The sequence below is a fragment of the Sciurus vulgaris genome (genome assembly GCF_902686455.1).
Source record: "Sciurus vulgaris genome assembly, chromosome: 16".
Classification (NCBI taxonomy): Eukaryota; Metazoa; Chordata; class Mammalia; order Rodentia; family Sciuridae; genus Sciurus; species Sciurus vulgaris.
In genome coordinates, this window is record NC_136477.1 from 16,472,015 (window position 1) to 16,490,496 (window position 18,482).

At 47.8% G+C, this 18,482-nt stretch overlaps 1 protein-coding gene across 11 annotated transcripts in view; it reads right to left on the bottom strand.

Moving 5' to 3' along the window:
* EPS15L1 (epidermal growth factor receptor pathway substrate 15 like 1) overlaps window positions 1–18,482 on the bottom strand; it is a 93,475-nt gene that overhangs the window by 46,259 nt on the left and 28,734 nt on the right. For all 11 annotated transcript variants that reach the window (XR_013759850.1, XM_079114966.1, XM_079114965.1 and 8 more), the window contains exons 7-12: window positions 17,676–17,801; window positions 16,459–16,518; window positions 13,798–14,031; window positions 8,972–9,129; window positions 408–564; window positions 22–107 (exon numbers count right to left, since the gene is read on the bottom strand). Coding sequence is in view for 10 of the 11 variants with exons in the window: in XM_079114966.1 (XP_078971092.1) it covers window positions 22–107; window positions 408–564; window positions 8,972–9,129; window positions 13,798–14,031; window positions 16,459–16,518; window positions 17,676–17,801 (821 nt within the window). In the remaining variant the exon portion in view is untranslated. The remainder of the gene's footprint in view (window positions 1–21; window positions 108–407; window positions 565–8,971; window positions 9,130–13,797; window positions 14,032–16,458; window positions 16,519–17,675; window positions 17,802–18,482) is intronic.

Here is an 18,482-nt window from a genome sequence, read left to right on the forward strand (position 1 = left end):
CACGAGTGGTTTTCAACATACCTTTGTAACTGGGCGATTTCTTGGCTAATGTCATCAAGCTCTTTCACACCAGTGAACTCCCCAGATCCAAGAGAACTTGAACTGTCCTGGGATCAAATTCAAGTACAGAATCACTGACTGGCAAGCTGACATCACAAAACAATAGGGACTAGGAGGTCCTGAGCCCAGGGACAAAATCATCTTCTCTTTAGTTCATGGGGGTAGGAACAACAGGGCTGGTTACCAGCCTAGGGAAATAGTGGGCTAGCCCACACTTAGGGGACCGAAGGCCTGGGCTGCAGGGAGGGCCGAGACCAACTGGGGGCGCGTGCGGGATACCAGCGCCACCTTGTGGCAGACGATGGGAAGCAATGCAAAGAGAACTGGGGCGTACCCAGGCTACTCACCGGTATTGGAGTGCCTCTCTCGGAGGGTGGGACCATGTCTGGCGAGAGGACTTGAGGGGGGTCGATGCCTTTACTGACCTTCTGCTGAATGAAATACATAGCTAACGCGAACTGGTCTTTGCTTAACTTCCCAGTTTGCCTTGTATCGGCCAGGGCCCTGGAGAAACGTGGGGATGTTCATTTGTCACACGTGCTGGGCTCTGCCTGCGACGAGTACAAGGCAGCAAACCCCTGCTTTTAAATAAATGACGACAACAACAGCAAGGACAGCGGGGCACCATGGCGGGCCCCCCACCTTTTGAACTTAACATCTCTGTTCCTGGAAGCAGTCCTGGGGTCCCTGGTAATACATAAGGAAACGGAAAGTCCCCGAGGTGACGTGGCCTGGGAAACGGGTGAGAAGGCCCTGCACTGACAGCCCTCATCTCCCAGGACGAAGGTGTTCCAGGTGGCAGCTGCAGACAGGGAGGGGGTTTATCACCCCTGCAGTGATGTCGCTAGGAGGCGTTGATCTCCTTCCATGTAAATCCTCTCCAGATGCTGCCCACAGACCCCCGACCCCCCAAAAGTTCAAACTGCCCAAGGAAACTGACGTGCTCACTAGACCACCCCTCACAACAACCTGTACAAACCCACTCCCTTTCTTTGTTCAGTGGCTCATTTTCCACCAGGAAAGTGGGTCCCCCGGCGCCATGACATCCCTTCGTCCCCCATTCCTGCGTGAAGCTTCATTTCTGAATAAACAGCTTCAGAGATGCTTCAGGAGGTGTGCGTCCGACCCGGTCTTCTGTGCTAACAGCTGGCCCCAGCGCACCTCGTTAGACAAGCATCCTGCCCTAAGGCTGGCCACCAAGGGACTGTCAGGGCAGGAAGTGGTTCTCACCCAGGCTGCAGAACCACCAAGCCCCACAGACTCAGGGATGGGCCCCTTGGGAAGAGCTGACTAGCTGCCAAAAGGCTCTCTTGCTTTCATTTATCATCTGCTCTGGGTGTCGAGGAGACAGGCTACTTCTGTGGAAATGGAAGCCAGGCCAGTGTCACATGCTCCTCTACATAGCCTGCTCCTGAGCTCTAGGTTGTGTCGATGGCCTGGGATGCCAGCTTTCCGTGGAGACAGCAGCAGTGTTTTGGGCTGTCGTATGGAGGAAGCAGCAACCAGCCTCACCCTCTTTGCTGGGTCTAAGTGTCTGTGTCCCCCTCAAACCACTGTGCTGAAACCCTGACCTTTGGGATCTGTGGGGAGGTAGAGTCCTCCAAAGGAAGCTTGAGCCTTTGTAACAGGGACCCTGGAGCTCTCTGCTCCCTCTGCCATGCGAGGACACTGCAAAAGGGACATCTGCAAACCAGGACGTGGGCTCTCACCAGAAACCTTGATCTTGGCCTTCCCAGCCTCTAGGCTGTGAGGAACCTGTTACTTAAGCCATCCTGTCTGTGTATAAGCTACAGCAGCCCAAACGAACCAGACGCTCCTTTTGGGCTCAAAGAGACCACTTTGGGGCCATGGCCCCAAAGCTCAAGACAGACCCCCATGCTAAAGTGTCTCCTCTCACTGGCTTTCTAATGCCCTCAAAGTCAGGAGAATAGGGTGTGTAAAGAGCAGCACACAGTGGCCCTGCAGAGCTTGAGTAAGAAGATGCACGACACTCCAGATGATCAAGGAACAGGCATTATGAGATGAAGAGGCAGCCTGCCCTTCCTCCCACCACCCACTCCACACGGGTCTTCCTTCCCACCTCACTCATGGCGACTGCAGGCAATGACAGTTTCAATATGGAACAAAGGAGAGCCAGCGGGGTGGTCAATAGACTTGGGTCCAAACACAGTCAGTGAACAGACCAGGGGAAGATTAGATCTCATGGAAAACCACTGACAAAGGTTGTTTGTTGTTTATATGTGCTGCATTACCACTGAGCCACAACCCCAGCCCAAAGGTTGTTTTTAAAATGCCTTGGTTAGAGATCCAAGATGGGGAACAGAGGAGGTCACGTTCCTGGTTACTCCATGGTGTGAAACCAAGAAAGTGGACAGGCAGCTTCTCCGCAAGGTGAAAAAGAAAAGCGGGGGTGGGGGGGTGTTTACTGGAACCTAAACTTGGACCTTCAAAGCAGACTGGGGACACAGGACAATGGATAGAATAAGAAAAAGTCCCCAGCAGCACAGCTGCCACAGTGGGGCCAGAAGCTCCATCCAGAGCGGCCCCTCCGTGAGCACAGTGGAGGGATAAGGGAATTAAAGGAACCCAAGGCGTGTCTGGGTACAGAGTGTTTAGAGACCAAGGTCATTGCCCAACAAACCTGAAAGACCCACCACACAAAACCCAGGTGTGGGGAAAGAAACCCCCACCTCTCCAGGCGGCATGCGGCCAACGAAGGAAGGAACCCTTCTGCAGCTGCAGCCTGGGGGCCGGCAACTGAGGAAGCCGATTCCTGGCAAACCTGAGTTTGGCTCGAAATACAGGCCCAGTAAACACACGCTGCACGACGTAAGAGTGTGCTTACGTGACAAGAAAATCAAACATGGAGGGAGGTTTACACAGGAGACAACTGGTCACAGAAACCCACCCAGCTCTCCCCCTCCCCCTCCAATCCAACTGCTTGCAGGACCGGCTGAGAGAGACGCTCTGGCCGGGAACTCAGAAGGGTCGGGGCGGGAGAGATTGTTTGGAGACTGAGCCAGAAAATATGGGGTCTGCAGGTGACCTAGGGGACTGAGAATCGGCTCGCTCACTACATGAGTGGAACCCAGGGGAGATCGCTGGGGTAAGTCTTCCAGGGTAAAAGTACTGGGCCTGGAGGTGTGTAGATCTAAAATCTCCAGACCAACTAGCATTCAGCAAAGAGCCTGGAGCCCCGGAGCTCAGCCCTGCCTCCAGGGACTCGCCTAGGGATTCCCTCTCACTCCGCAATCCAGAGCGTGGCGCATCTCGCTCCAGAAGACCCACCGACAACGGCTGAGAAGAGAAGCTGAGAATCTTTTGAACTTCGATGGAAGGAGTCTTTAACTTTTCATCAGGACTTCTTTAAAAATTCTTTTGCACTGTTTAATTGTGCCCTTAATGGTACATGAACATTTATACAATTTCCTATTTTTTTCTTCTTATCTCTAGCATTTCTGAAGCCAGTTATTTTACATGGATTAGTTTTTTGTGAACTAGGATGTTTGATTAGTATATTTTAGTTCTGTTTTATATTCTTTTTAAAAAAATTTTTTTAAAGTTTTTGCTGTATATATATTTTTCTCCTACCTGTTTCCCTTGATTCTCTTTTCTTCTGCTAACAGCCAATCTCTATTGTTCTCTCTTTCACTCTTCCTTTAACCTTTTACTTCTGTCTTCTCTCCTCCTCCCTCATAATCATCACATCCTATATCACTTCTGTTCTCTCCCTGTTCACCACCTGAAAATATAAACCCTTTTGCAAACTTGCTGTTTTTATTATAGACAAAAACTGATCATATCATTTTTGTTTATTGTGATAATTAGCATTGTAGACCTCATTAATAGGAACTATTTGGTTCAATGCTGCATATTATTTACATTGGTCGTTGTTATACATTTGTTTCCCCCGCAACACTGAAGTACTGGAAACCTCCAGCAACACTCTTAAGTCCACAGGGTAGAAACTCTACAGCCTCAGATCCATGTTGCTGGATGGGTAGACACATAAGCAACATGAAAAAGCAAGGGAACGAGTTACCCCAAGCACACCAAGATACTCCAACAACAGAATCCATCAGCACAACAGTGGAAGAAATGTCTGAGGAGTTTAGAATGTACATAATTAAACTGATCTACAAAGTAAAGGATGACGTAAGAGTGCAAATACGGTAGCAAAAGATCACTTCAATGAAGAGACAGATTCTTAAAAAAAAATAATAATCCTTGAGATGAAGGAAACAATAAGCTAAATTAAAAATTCAATAAAAAGCATCACCAAGAGACTAGACCACTTGGAAGACAGAGAACCTCAGGCAATGAAGACAAAATATATGATCTTGAAAATAGTTGACCATGGAGAGATGTTAAGAAACCATGAACAGAACTTCCAAGAATTATGGGATGGGCTGGGGTTGTAGCTCAGAGGTAGAGCACTTGCCTAGCATGTGTGAGGCACTGGGTTTGATTCTCAGCACCACATACAAATAAGTTAAAGGTCCATCAACAACTAGAAAAATAGTAAAAAAAAAAAAAAAAGAATTATGGATAACATGAAAAGACCAAATTTAGATTTATCGGGATAGATGAAGGCGCAGAGACACAAACCAAAGGAATGCATAATCTTTTCAATGAAATAATATCAGAAAATTTCCCGGGGCTGAGACTGTGGCTCAATGGTAGACCACTTGCCTCGTATGTGAGTCACTAGGTTCGATCCTCAGCACCACATAAAATGAATAAAGGTATTGTGTCTGTCTAGAACTAAAAAAATATTAAAAAAAAAAAAAAAAAGAAAAAAGAAAACTTCCCAAATCTAAACAATGAACTGGAAAATCAAATATATGAGATTTACAGGACCCCAAATGTGCAAAGTTGCAACAGACCCACATCGAATCACAGCAAAATTAAAATGCCTAACATATAGAATAAGGACAGAATTTTAAAGGCTGTAAGAGAAAAACGTAAGATTACATATAAGGGGAAACCAATATGGATCTCAGCGGATTTCTCAACCCAGACCCTCAAAGTTAGGAGGTCCTAGAATAACATATACCAAGCTCTGAAAGAAAATGGATGCCAACCAAGAATCAATCCTACATCCAGCAAAATTAAGGTTCAGATTTGAAGATGAAATAAAAACCTTCCTTGATAAACAAAAATTAAAAGAATTTGCAATCAGAAAACCTGAAGTTCAGAATATTCAACAAAATATTCCACGAAGATGAAATGAAAAAAAAAAAGTGAAAACCGGTGAAGAGAGGAACTATACTAAAGGAATAGTTAATCAAAGAGAAATAATTCAAATTAAAAAGCAGAAATAAAGGAAAATGACCAGGAACACAAATCATATTTCAATAATAACCTTGAACATTAATGGCCTAAACTCATCAATCAAAAGACAGACTAGCAGATTGGATTAAAAAACAAGTCCCAACAATATGCTGTCTCTAAGAGACTCACCTCATAGACAAACACCCATAGACTGAAGGTGAAAGGATGGGAAAAAAACATACCACTCATATGGATCGCATAAACAAGTAGGGGTTTCCATCCTAATATCAGATAAAGTGGACTTCAAGGCAAAGTTAATCAGAAGGGACAGAGGATATTCCATACTGCTTAAGGGAATTATACATCAATAAGACATAATAATCATAAATAGTTATGACCCAAACAATGGAGCATCTACATACATCAAACAAACACTTCTCAACTTCAAGAATCAAACAGATCACAACAAAATACTGCGTTTGAACATTTTCATTTTCATTCCATATATATGAATACAAATATGAATATATATGTAAAAATATATGTGAAAATATTTAAATGGATATGGATTTGTATATAGTTATTTTTCTTTTGAGATGGATAGTTACAATTTTGGTAAGATATAGGATATGATTATGTAACTATATATATGAAAATTTATGGGTAGGATTTTGGTGGCCATTAGGGTACATACATACGTGTGTGTGTGTGTGTGTGTGTATGAATGTATATAAACATATGGAAATATATGTGAAAATATATATGGATATTCAAAGTAATATTTATAATTATTGCTTAAAAGGCTCATGATTATGGGTAGGGTTAGGTTTAGTTCTGAGAAATAGCTTTGATTTAGGGGACAGGTTATCATGGAACATATATATCAATAAATATGAATATAAACATGAATACAGAGATAATATTATATATCAAAATTTATATATATACTTTTATCTATGGATAGTTTAAAGGTAAGCAGTACTATTATATTATGTGTGAAAACTGGGTTATGCCTATGGAAATGAGTATATATATTAAATATCTATGGGTTTTTAAGTGAATTTATGAATTTATATCCCAAATACATAGGTACATCCATGTAAAATGTTATGGTTTATATGTATAGATGTTTCTCTAAAGAATATTGTAGATATAGGACTAATGTAGAAAAATAGGGTTAGTTTAGGGATTGAACTTTTTTATCCATATATAGGAATACAAATATATATATGTAAACATAGACATGAAAATTTTTAAATGGATATAAATTTATATATAGTTATCTTTCTTTTGAGACGGATGTTTACAATTTGTTTTAGTTATAGTTTATGATTATGTAACTGAATATATATGAAAATGCTTGAGCAGGAATTTGGTTGCTGCTAGGGTATATTCATGTACATATGAATATATATAAACATATAGGAATATATATGAAAATATATATGGATATTCAAACAAAAAATAAATAAAAGTCTGAAACTCAAAAAGATAAAAGAAAACTATAGGTAAGGAAATAGTTTAGTCTCAAAATTAGAAGGTAAAAGAAATGTTTCTTGATAAGAAAGTATTTTGTCTGGTAAAGTAATATTCTTGGACTAAAGTCCAAGATGAAAGAGGACAAAATTAAGGAAGCAAATTTGTGAATGTCTAACTAAGTCACAGAAATTTTGTGGAAGGTAAATCTCAAAAAGTTTGTGTTTGTGATTAAATTGGCTATAATTAGCATAGTCAGTTGAAGTTATTTGAGCTTTAATGATATGAAGCAAAGTCTGAAACACTGATCTCTTTTCAATATTTTTTTTGTATTTGTTAGGTTTTATTACTTGGTGAAACTAAGTCTTAAAGAAATTAGGGTTTGTACCTATTTTAAAGCCTTAAATGATTACTGGTTAAACAAACAACTATTATTTCAGTTATAACAATATTGCTGACGCCCAAAAGACATGTGACTAGGTATGTGTATGCATCTCTCTAAGCCTTGTCTAAGTGTTATGTAAAAGTTATAAAATTAAAGTCACGTAAGTTTACTGGAAAGACAACCAATAAGTGCTCTCTTTTATACACTGTATCTGACATAGAAGGGTCACACTGTCATTTGAAGACCTGTCATGTCTATTTGCTTTGACTAATGACTTTTAGCAAAGAAACAGCAAATTCTGATGACTAACACTGTTTGCTAAATGTATGAGAGATTTAAGGCTATCCTCTGATTTTTGTTAACCCATGCAGACCTGCAATTATTATTGTATGCTCTGGATTCTAAATTGTAATTTAAAAGTTAAAAAAAAAAAAAAAAAAGCCAGCTGGGCATGGTGGCACACGCCTGAAATCCTGGCAGCTCAGGAGGCTGAGGCAGGAGGATCCAAATTCAAAGCCAGCCTCAGCAACTCAGCAAGGCCCTAAGCAACTCAGAGACCCTGTCTCAAAAGATAATATAAAAAGAGCTGGGGATGTGGCGCAGTGGCTGAGCGCCCCCTGGGGTTCAATCCCTAGTACCAAAAAAAAAAAAGAAAGAAAATGTCTTGGTCAGGCCACAGTTAGAGGTGGGGGGTATGACAGTTTCACTCTGGCAGGGTTTCACAGCCTGCTCCTGGCCCACAGCTGACCCTCCTCTCTGTCATCTCTCCAGGGGTACAGCCCCAAGGCCAACACTCAGAGGGTCCGCAAAAGGACAAGCAGGCTCTGGGGCAGCGGATGGCAACCACACAACACCAGACGCCCCGTCTGATGCGTCGGGCCTGAGGGCAGAGCCCCCATCCTTGCGGCTGCCTGTAGCTCCTCTTGGTGTGCTACCTCCACAGCAGCTCTGCCTGACCCCTCCACCACCTGCACCCCAGTCGAGACTGTCATTTTAACTTTCCTTGTGATTATTCTAGACCTTGTTCCTGCTCTATCCCCCACAACCCCCTGCAGGGAACGGTTTCCCTGCTTTTCTCCCTCTGATCCAAGAGCGTTCACGATTTCCCCTTTCTGTTGTTCTGCTGCTGTACTGAGACTCAGACGCAGCCTTTGGGTGTGCTAGGTAAGCGCCCTGCCCCTCCGCTACGCATAGGCCAGTTCAGGATTCAGTGCTATCCCACATCTCAGTCGTTCACAGTTGGTATATACCCTGCAAGCTATTCTCCTGGTGTCGTCCTCCACGCTGCGGCCTAGGGCGTGCTGGTGCTATTGTGGAACTGGGGCGCATCTGTCTCAGGTTCACCCAGGGGCTGCTGCGTTTCACTGTGTCTAAAAGGCAGACCCCGATCTGGGCCCTGAGGCGCAGGCTGAAGCGTCACCCAGCTAACGCATTCACAGCAGGCTTGGCCCTTACAGGCAGGACTCCTGGGGAGGCCCAGGCCTGACACCCAGTGCAGTGCCGCTGGAGGCTTCAGAGCCCTGCTTGTGCCCACAGAGGTGTGGCCTGGCCAGCCCCACAGCTGGCTGTGGCAGAGGCCAAGTGCCTGCCAGAGCTGACCCAGGGAGCAAGGAGCTCTTACACTCGTATTTCACCTGACCCACTTCAGCCTGATGAGAATAAAGGAGGATGAGAATAAAGGGCACTGCAGTGAGCTGAGGACCCTGACCACGGACTGACCGCCTCTCCCCCAGCACAGGCCTCTCCCAAGGGACCCACAGCCATGACTTCCCTTACCATATGTGTGCTAGAAGATTCTGGGTGAGGCCCGAGTGCATGAAGATCTCCTTCACCTCCTGGCCACTCACATAGCCATCCAGGTCCAGGTCAGTCTTGAGGAAGATCTCATCGAATCGCATTTTGTCCGCCACTGGCACCACCCAGGTCACTGTTGGCTGAAAAGTTTTTTTAAAAACGGTTAATTCAATGAACACATACTTTTTGATGGTGGAATGATCAAAGTACTGGTCACGCACACTTGGTATCAGACTCTCCTCAGGATTCCAGGAGATGACAGAGCAGAGAGGACCCCTGGTCTGTAAGGGGAAAACTGAGGCTCAGGTTGAGGGAGGTTGATGCTGGCCTGACCAAGTCCCCAGCACTCCTGCCTGCCCAGCACCTTACTCTCCTTACGCCTGAGGGAGGTGAAGACCCAGAGGACTCACCCACCTTCAGCCCTCGCCCCTGCCACCTGGGGCGTCAAGAGAAGCCGGGAGCCTTCTTCCAGGAGGAACCCTGGGCAGGCACAGAAGACCCTCCTGAGCACTCACAGCAGGATCATCTCCCAGGAACCCACTGGCCCCCACACCAGCCTCCCTGGTCTTCTAGCTTCTCTGCGAGCGAAGGTGTCGCGGGAAGCTGGTGGTGCAGGCTTTGGCATGCCATCCTTCTATGTCCCTGACCCCACTCCAAGATGACAAAGACAACCCCCCTGCTCAGGTATCAGCACGCACACCACTGACAGGTCATTACGCATGCATGCAGGACAGGCAGGTGCTCAGGGACCTGTGGCGGGGAGAGGCTGGGTCCCAGGCAAGCACAGGGGTCACCCACCAGGACCCGAGCACCAGCACCATCCTCAGAAGGTTGTTCTGGAAGCCAGGACAACACCCATGGGCTGAGCCCTGCTGCACATGGGGCCCCTCATGCCACCCGCTCAAGTTTCCGCTGGCTTCTACCAGGGCCGACCTCCTGATGCAGGTTCCAAGGGCCCGCGGGGAGAGCACGTGGAAGCAGGCTCCTCCCCTGGCCGACCGGACACGTCGCCTCGCACCTTAGACCCATCCTTTCATGTCAAGCCCACAGCATCTCCGCCCTTGATTTTGGAAACATTTGCCTCATCTAGTTTGTTTTAACAATATGGTCGTCCCTCTGTGCCTGAGGAGGACTGACTCAGGACAAAGGACACCATGACCTGCATCTGCACGGAACCCCACGCTTCTTCCACCCGCGATGACTGATAACACTGGATACAACGTAAGTGGCCCCTGCACTGTTGTCATGCAGCAGAGTCCAGGAAAGGCAGAGTAAACCAGTCTGTGCTGGCCCAGTTAGACAAAGTTCTTCTTTCTCTGAACGTTTTTGCTTATGGTTGTGAAAATGCAGAGCCCAGAGAGCACAGGCAGCTGCAGTGAACACTGGGCTGGGGCTGGCCCACGGGAGAGCGTGGGCCTCAGCCCCAGCACCACACACGCAGTTACACAGCAACAGCAAGACAGCCAGCACCCAATCAGACGGGTCTAGGCGGTGAGGGAATGGAAGGCTAAAGGACAGCTGGCTACAGAGGGGACTGATCAGGAGTCTGCCCAGTGCTTGGTACTTAAGAGGAGCTGCCACACGACACCTGAGTCACCAGTCAGGGTGGCTTCTTTCGATGGAGAGGATGTGAGAGCTAAAAAGAAGTCGACCTGAAAGTAGAACCCTGATGACCAGGATGCAGAAAACAGGGAGGGCAGGAAAAGGCTGGCCGGATTCGATCAGCACGCTCTGTATGGAAATGCCACACTGAACCCCGTTAACATGTACAATGAACACAGGTTAACAACACACAAATAAATAAAATAAAAGACACCATCCCAGTAAACTGGGGGAGGGTCTCTCAAAGTGTGTTGACGACCCAGGGATGGGTAGGAAGTGCCACGGAGAAGGGCTTTGGGTCGGACGCTGAGAACTGGGTGGGCACCATCCTTCCGGGAGCACCTAGAGTTCAGAAACAAGCTCAGGAAGCACCGCATGCCACGCTCCCCGCATGGCTTCAGTCCTGTGGTCTCAGGTAGTGGGTCGAATGATTAGTAGAGGAAGGAATTTACCAAAAACTCTAAGACCCATGGATCTGATCTGGACATGGAGGGTTCAGAAGATGCACTGGACTGGGCTGTGCTTGTGGCATTTCACCAGGCGGATTCTGGGAGCCGCCTGGGTCTGCTGTGGAGCGTCGGGTGGCTGTGAAGACGCACACAGAACAGGCGTGGCACGCACGCCTGTGATCCCAAGACTGGGGGGCTGAGGCAGGAGCACTGCAGTTCTAGGTCAGCCTCAGCCACCCAGCAAGACCCTGTCTCAGAATGAAAAATAAAAAGGGCTGGGAATGCAGCTCCATGGTAGAGGGCCCCTGGGTTCAATCCCCAGTACCAAACAAACGAACCAGAAAACCAAACCCACACATCAAAGAAACTTGGGGCTCGCGGCTTGCTATGGTTTAAGTGTATTCCCCAAATACCATGTTAGGGGCTTGGTTCCCACTGCTACAGTGTGGAGAGGTGGACCAGAGGTGACCGGGGTGAGGGCTCTCTCTCATTAGAGTACTGTAACTGGATCTCCAGTGTCCCTCAGACAGATGTGTTGAAGGCTTGGTCCCTGCCCTGTGGCCCTGTTGGGAAGTAATGGAGTCTTTGAGAAGCTAGTGGGAAGTCCTTAGGACCAAGGAGACATGCCCCAAGAGGGACTGCAGGACTCTGCCCCTTCTCCCTTTTCTTTGCTTCCTGGCCACGAGGTAAGTGCTCTACCACACAACCCCACCACCATGCGCTGCCTGAGACAGGCCCAAAGGCAAGAGGGTCATGAACGGAATCCTCTGAAACTGAGCCAACTAAACCCTTTTTTAAGTTAATTATCTCAGGTATTTTGTCACAGTAGTGGAAAACGATGACTGCACAAATGGACTGATACGTTCATGGATGAATGGATTACTGGATTCTCTTGGGAGTGGCCTTGTTATAAAAGTGAGTTGTCTCAAGCAGCCTCACGCTGCCTTGCTGCCTGCCTTCTGGGGCCTTGGGGCACATCAGTGGACTGTGATGCCAACACAGTTACAAACCCAACAACATGGATGGCCTTCTTGAAGCTGTGAGTGGGTCCCTAGAAAGAGTAGAGGTTCAAAGCTGATTCAACAGCCACAGAACCTAAGCAAAGGAGAACAGTTCCTCCTTTGGATGATGGGATGGAAGGGTGAGTGGAAGAAATCTTGCTCCAACCTGGTCATGAAGGCAGATCTGGGAGGCCCTTGGGGACCTGGGGGGATGTGTCAACCGGAGTCCCTGGAAATGCCCCCACTGGCTGCCTCTGCCCTTGGAGGAGGAGAGGCACCCTCCCCACCCTACCCACACAGAGTCCGCTGGTGAAACTGGTCCATCCAGGGTTGGCAGCTTGCCCCCAGGACCTAGGGACAACCCTGAGATAACCTCGGAGGCTGGTTTGCCTGGGCCAGTGAGTTCGGCTCCACTTGCTTTCTGGCCAGTATAAGATCTACTTAGCAAGCAGACACAGGCGCTAGGCTGTCTTGGAAAACATTGCATACGAGAGCTGAACGGCCCCCTCAACCCAACTCTGACTCCACCCTGCCCTGTCCCTGGCTCACCCCACTCTAGCCTTCCCCTATTTCTAGAACACACCGAGTACTCCCACTTCAGAGCCTCGGACAGGCGGGTTCTCTGATGGCTTCCTGTCATTCACCTCACTGGTGGCCTTCCGGCTGCAGGACAGCACCCTCCCCGCCCCTAGCACTCCCAGGCTGGGCCCTGCCCTGTGTTCTCATAGCTGCTTGGGCCTTCCTTGGGTCACTGACTTGCTTTTCGCCCACCTTCCCATGGAGAAAGGAAGCTGCTGCATGCTTCCCAAGGCAGGCCCAAGACCCTCTGGACACACCTGGGCACAGCTGGGGAGGCAGTGGGACATCGGGACGCTGGCTTGTTAACAGCCAGCAAAGGGGTCCTCCTGTCCTTGCTGGGGCACCAGCTGGGGCAGCGATGAGAGCTGCATGAGCCCCCATGACTAAGCCCCTTCAACTCTCCCTACAGGCTTGTCACATTCTGGGGACAATGCTGCATCCTCTCTGCTCCTTGGAAATGAGCCTCCAGAGGTGAATACTTAACAAACACGTCACAAGTAAGAGAAAACACTGTCTGATGACCCTCTTCTCACTGCCATTAGCCGTATGCTGTAGCTGTGTGGGGACGGTGGCTGGCCACCTGCTTGTCATTACTTTGCCTTTGAAAGAACAAACGAGGCTGGAAGTGCAGCCTGACTCCAGACGTCACTCGTTCTTTCCTGCACCTTTAGACGACCTCAACGGCGCCCTTCCACACGGAGGCCACTGAGGCGTCACATTTGCCAAAACAAGAAACATACAATTTGGGGGGTTTATTTTGGGACAGGGTTTTGCTACGTTGCCCAGGCTGGCCTCAAACTCGCCATCCTCCTGCCTCAGCCTCCTGAGTAGCTGGGAGCACAGGTATCACCACACCTGGCTCCAACTACAGGCTTTTAAGAATCCCCCTTCCAAAAGAGCTGTTCACTCCAGCAGGAAATCCCAATTACAGTAAAAAAGATTCTCATTTGAAAAGGTATTACTATTTATTACATAAGGAACTTGAGCATCCACGTTGTTGGTATCCTCGGGGGTCCTGAACCAATCCCCCATGGAAGACTACTGAAGTTCAAGTGAATAAGAAAGTTAATTCTGAATCCCTGTAGTATTTTTTAAAGACATTTAATCGTGAACTTTACTTGCTCCCAAGAAATAGCACACTGTGCTCAGAATGACCACGACCTCAGAGGGCTCATACCTGTGTTTGTTTGATGCTGTGCTTGGGAGACAAGCTCCCTGTGCTGTTCAGGCTGCTGACACTGCCGTGGGAGGGTGTGGAGCGAAGGCTGTCTTTGGGTGGGGGGCTGGCGGGCAGGACGGGCACGGCACCGGGGAACACCGTCTTCTTTCTCTTGGAGGGTGGGATGAGTGACGGGGGCAAGACAGAGGGCACTGGCTCCTTCTCAAGGGCCCGGTACACCAAGTGCATGGCCTGTGGGCACAAACAGGAACAAGCTGAGGCAGTGGGGCAGGACGAGGCTCCAGAGGACCTGAGAAGGGCCACCCTTCCAGGGGTTGTAGGGATGGAGCAGACAGCATGTGAGGATGCTTTCAAGCCGACCAGCATTACAAGAAAATGCAATCATTTCTGGTGAGTTTCCTTGCTATACACAAGCTCACAGGACATCTGTCCAATAGCACAGGACTGAAGTGAGCACAAAGCAAATTCAGCCAAGTCAGACTCTGTGCACAGCAGTTTCCCTCATCTGTGGTTTTGTATTCTGAGGGTTCAGTTACCTATGGTCCAAAAACATTACATGCAAAATTCCAGAAACAAGGGGGCCACATTCATGCAACTTTTATCACACTATATTGTTATAATTTATTGTTATTAATCTTACTGTGCCTAATTTACAAACTAAACTTTTTCATGGTGTGTATGTATAGAAAAAAACATGGTGCATATCCAGTTCAGAACTACCTGCAACCTGGATAAGGGGACCACGGGAGGTCCCTTCTCCACACAGGCAGGCCACCAAGAGGACTCACGACTTCCAGAGTACAGGGACTTAGAAGGCTAAGACACCAGGACAACTGCATATCCTTTGAATATTCAGGAGACACAGAAAGGGCACCAAAGGGCGTGTGGTGCCAAGGCCAGGAGCCCGGCTGCCCCAGGCAGGTGGGGAAGATAAATGTGTCTCCACCATGAATTTTAAAGTCGAACACTTTAGAGAACATAAATGATGCAGTCAAGATTTGTGATCACTTAAAAACCACAAAATGTTAAAAACAGCTAGTGATGAAAGGAAACAAAACAACAGAATTCTGTGATCCACTGACAGATCAACACCAACCTTGGCTGAAATAACAAGAAATGATCAAAAGAAAACAAAAGTAGGAACTGAGAGCCTGTGAAGCTGGCAGGGAAGTGCAGCTGGTACCTACGCACACTCTGGGCAGGTTGCCTCCCTGCTGGGGCCCACCCCAGGACCATTCAATGACGTGAACACCTTAAATCAGACACAGTCAAATACATGAGGAGCGGCAGGGAGGAGGGATGGGAAGTGAGCATGTAATGGGGACAGAGCTTTAGTTCAGCTGGGAAAGATAAGACAGTTCTCGAGATGGACAGGGTGTGACTGCAGGACACATGGTTAAGACGGGGAGGTTTTTTTAATGGGATCTGTATTTTACCACCAGACGGTAGTGGACAAGCAATGAAAACAACAGCATCATCACAGAACCGTGGGCAAGCTCAAGGTGGAAAGGCAGAAACAAGCTTCCCGCATGGAAAGAAACCCCCCAACTGAGCACTCCTGGGTATGTGGGGTTAGGAGGGAAATGGCAGAAGTTCATCATTTTCTTGGACGATGATTTTAATTTAACTCAAAGTGTAAAATTTTAAAGGTTTTATACACATAGCAAGTAAAATTAATGATGCTTCACTTCATATGTAGATAGTAAAATCACATTTTAAAGCTATTTAAAACCCCTAGGACAACAGATGCCTAGGTGGGTATATATACAGGCTGCACGATCCTCATAAAATCAGAAATTCTAAATGCTCCCAAATCTGAAACTTTCTGTGCACTAACAGATGACACAAGACCTCATGTGATGGGTAATAGTCAAAACGCAGGAGAAATGTGGTATAAAATGACCTTTTGGCTAGTGCACAAGGTACATATGAAACATAACTGAATTTTGCATTTGGACTCAGACCCCATCCCCAAAAATTCCCATAATGTATATGCAAATATTCCAAAATCTGGGGAAAAGAAAATCAGAAATCTAAACACATCTAGTCCCAAACATGTGGGATAAGGAATACTCAACCAGTATTGGATTTCAGTTTTTCTATTACTTAGAAACTCCCAAATAATTCAGAGTTTTGTTTTGTTTAGTTTTCGGTTTGGTAGAACTTAATTACTATCTACCAAAGCGTCATCCCGAACAAGGAACTACTTTTTAAATCTTTGAAATTTAATGAAATGAGGTAAGTGCATAAATCTCATAATTACACAGAATGGCCAAAGATGTGAGGAAGGAGGTGGAGGAGAAGGAAGAAGAGGAAGAGGAGGGGAGGACAAGGAAGAGGCAGGCGCTATGGTTCCGCGGGATCCTCCAAAGCTCCTGTTGCGACTTCATCTCCCATAAGACAGTGCACAAGCAAGACGGGCGAGACACGTACACAGGAGGGAGGGCGGGCAGGCGGGAAGCACGAAACAAACGCAGTGAACTAGGAACACTGCAGAATGGGGTGAGGGTGCTCAGAAACCTTCTCTGTATCACTGCAACTTTTCTACATACCTGGAATTAAGGCAAAATAAACGCTTTCTTAAAATTAAAGAAAATCAAATCCGGAAACCCCCAGGAGCTACACATGTTCCACCTCAGCAGGGTGGCAGGGGCCTACCACAGCAAACTCGTCCCGGTCCAGCTGTCCGTCCTTGTCGATGTCACTGAGGTCCCAGACCTGCAGGGGACAGATCAGTGAAGGTTATATGGAGAGGAAGGGCCTGGGTGACAGCAAGCCCTGCCCACCGGAACAGACTCTAAGTCCACAGAGCTCATGGTGAAGAGCCATCATCTGATGAAGCACTGATCACCCAGATCTGCTCTGCACTGTGATCACTTTGTCTGACAAGCCTCATGATGCAATCATGTCCGAGGCTATACTTTACTTAAGTTTTTGGTACTGGGGACTGAACCCAAGGGTGCTTAACCACTGAGCCACATCCCCAGTTCTTTTTTATTTTGGGACAGGGTCTCTCTAAGTTGCTGAGATTGGCCTTGAATTTGTGATCTTCCCGCCTCACCTCCCAAGTTGCTGGGATTACAGGTTATACACCATTAGGGTTATACTTTAAACAAGTCTGATTTTTTTCTTGACTGACTTACAAAGAAACCTTAGATGGAACAGATGTCTCTGATACTGGAATGAGTGTGGCCCCAAACACAAGCCCTACACACTCACACTGACCCAGCCCCTTCCACCACGTGCATGGTGGGACAGGCTCTGGGCACTAGTTTAGTGTGGCTCAACTCCTCTTCCCAAGATTAAATGGTGAGACAGGAGTCAGGGAATGTGCCAGGCCACTTAGCTCCTTGAAGACAGTAGACAGGCCGGGGTTTCAGATCTTGTCCAAGGCTACAATTGAGGTGTCACCCTTCTGAGCCAAGTTAGCCCTCCAGGACCAGCACACCTACCTGACCCAGGCAGCAATGGTCCTGGAGCAAAGTAGATGCCCAGGGTCCACCCATGCCGCTTCATGGGTCAGCACACCCCTCGCCTGTGCTCAGTCACTAGGACTTCAGTCCACAGAGGTCTCTCACATCTGGTACTCCCCAGCTCTATGTGTCCCTGGGTATAGGTGGCAGCTTCACTTCTGAGCCTGCCTCCCCATCCGTGAAATGGGAGCATCCCAGCTCCTCCCTCATGAGCTGGAGGCACCTCTGAGCAGCACCGTGCCAGGCCCTGAGCCAGCCCGAATGCAGGAAGTCCTCCACCCATAGTCAGCTCTCAATGGTATGGGTACAAAGCAGGAGCTGTGAGTACCCGAGGGAGGGAGAATTGTGACAAGCCAGACAGCAGCAGTGAAGAACATGAAAAACCAACCCGTATCCACTTACCCTGCCCAGGACATCAAGAGGTAGCTTTGAGTTCATGAGGACTGGTTTGACCTTGTCTCCAGACAGCAAACCATTGATGGGTAACAGGCTTTCAAAAATGCCATCAAATTTCGCCTTTTCTTCCACCTAGTTGGAAAGGAATAGCCCAAGTGAGCTCATGAGTATGCCTGCGTGAGCATCCCAATCAACTCAGACCCAAGGCTGAGTGGAGGCCATGGACTCACCATGGCCCTTAGCTAAAAGCTCACAAGGATCTTAGTGCAGACTGGGCCCCTTGGGTGCCCAAAGTGAACTCACACCTTAATGGGAACAGCTCTCTGGCAACCTGGGATCCGAGGGCAAAGTCAGCAGGAGAGAGGAGCTGGCCCGGATCTCGCTCTGCCCCCGCTGCTGCCTGAGTGCACATGGAGGGGTCTGGACAGCAGGACAGTACCTTTGCTGGGAGACAAAAATGGTCCACTCTCACCTACCCCCAAGGAGCCCACTGTGACAGGAAGGACAAAAACATGAACGGATTTTAGTTTTTTAGCAAATAATGATCAAATCCAACCTCAAACACAGGAAGTTCTAATAGTCAACCACAGAGCTGGGGCTGCAGCTCCATGGTGGGGTTCTTGCCTAGCATGTGGGAGGCTTGGGTTCCATCCCCAGCACCAAGGGGAAAAAATTAAAATGCTGGCAGCACAAAAAGGGACTGATGGCGAGAAGGGTCTGATCACTGGATTCCGGTCTCCCCTCTGAGGGACATGAAGGCCCTTTGGGGTGGAACAAGAGAGAGCTGGCCTCTCCCCTCACTCTGACCATATG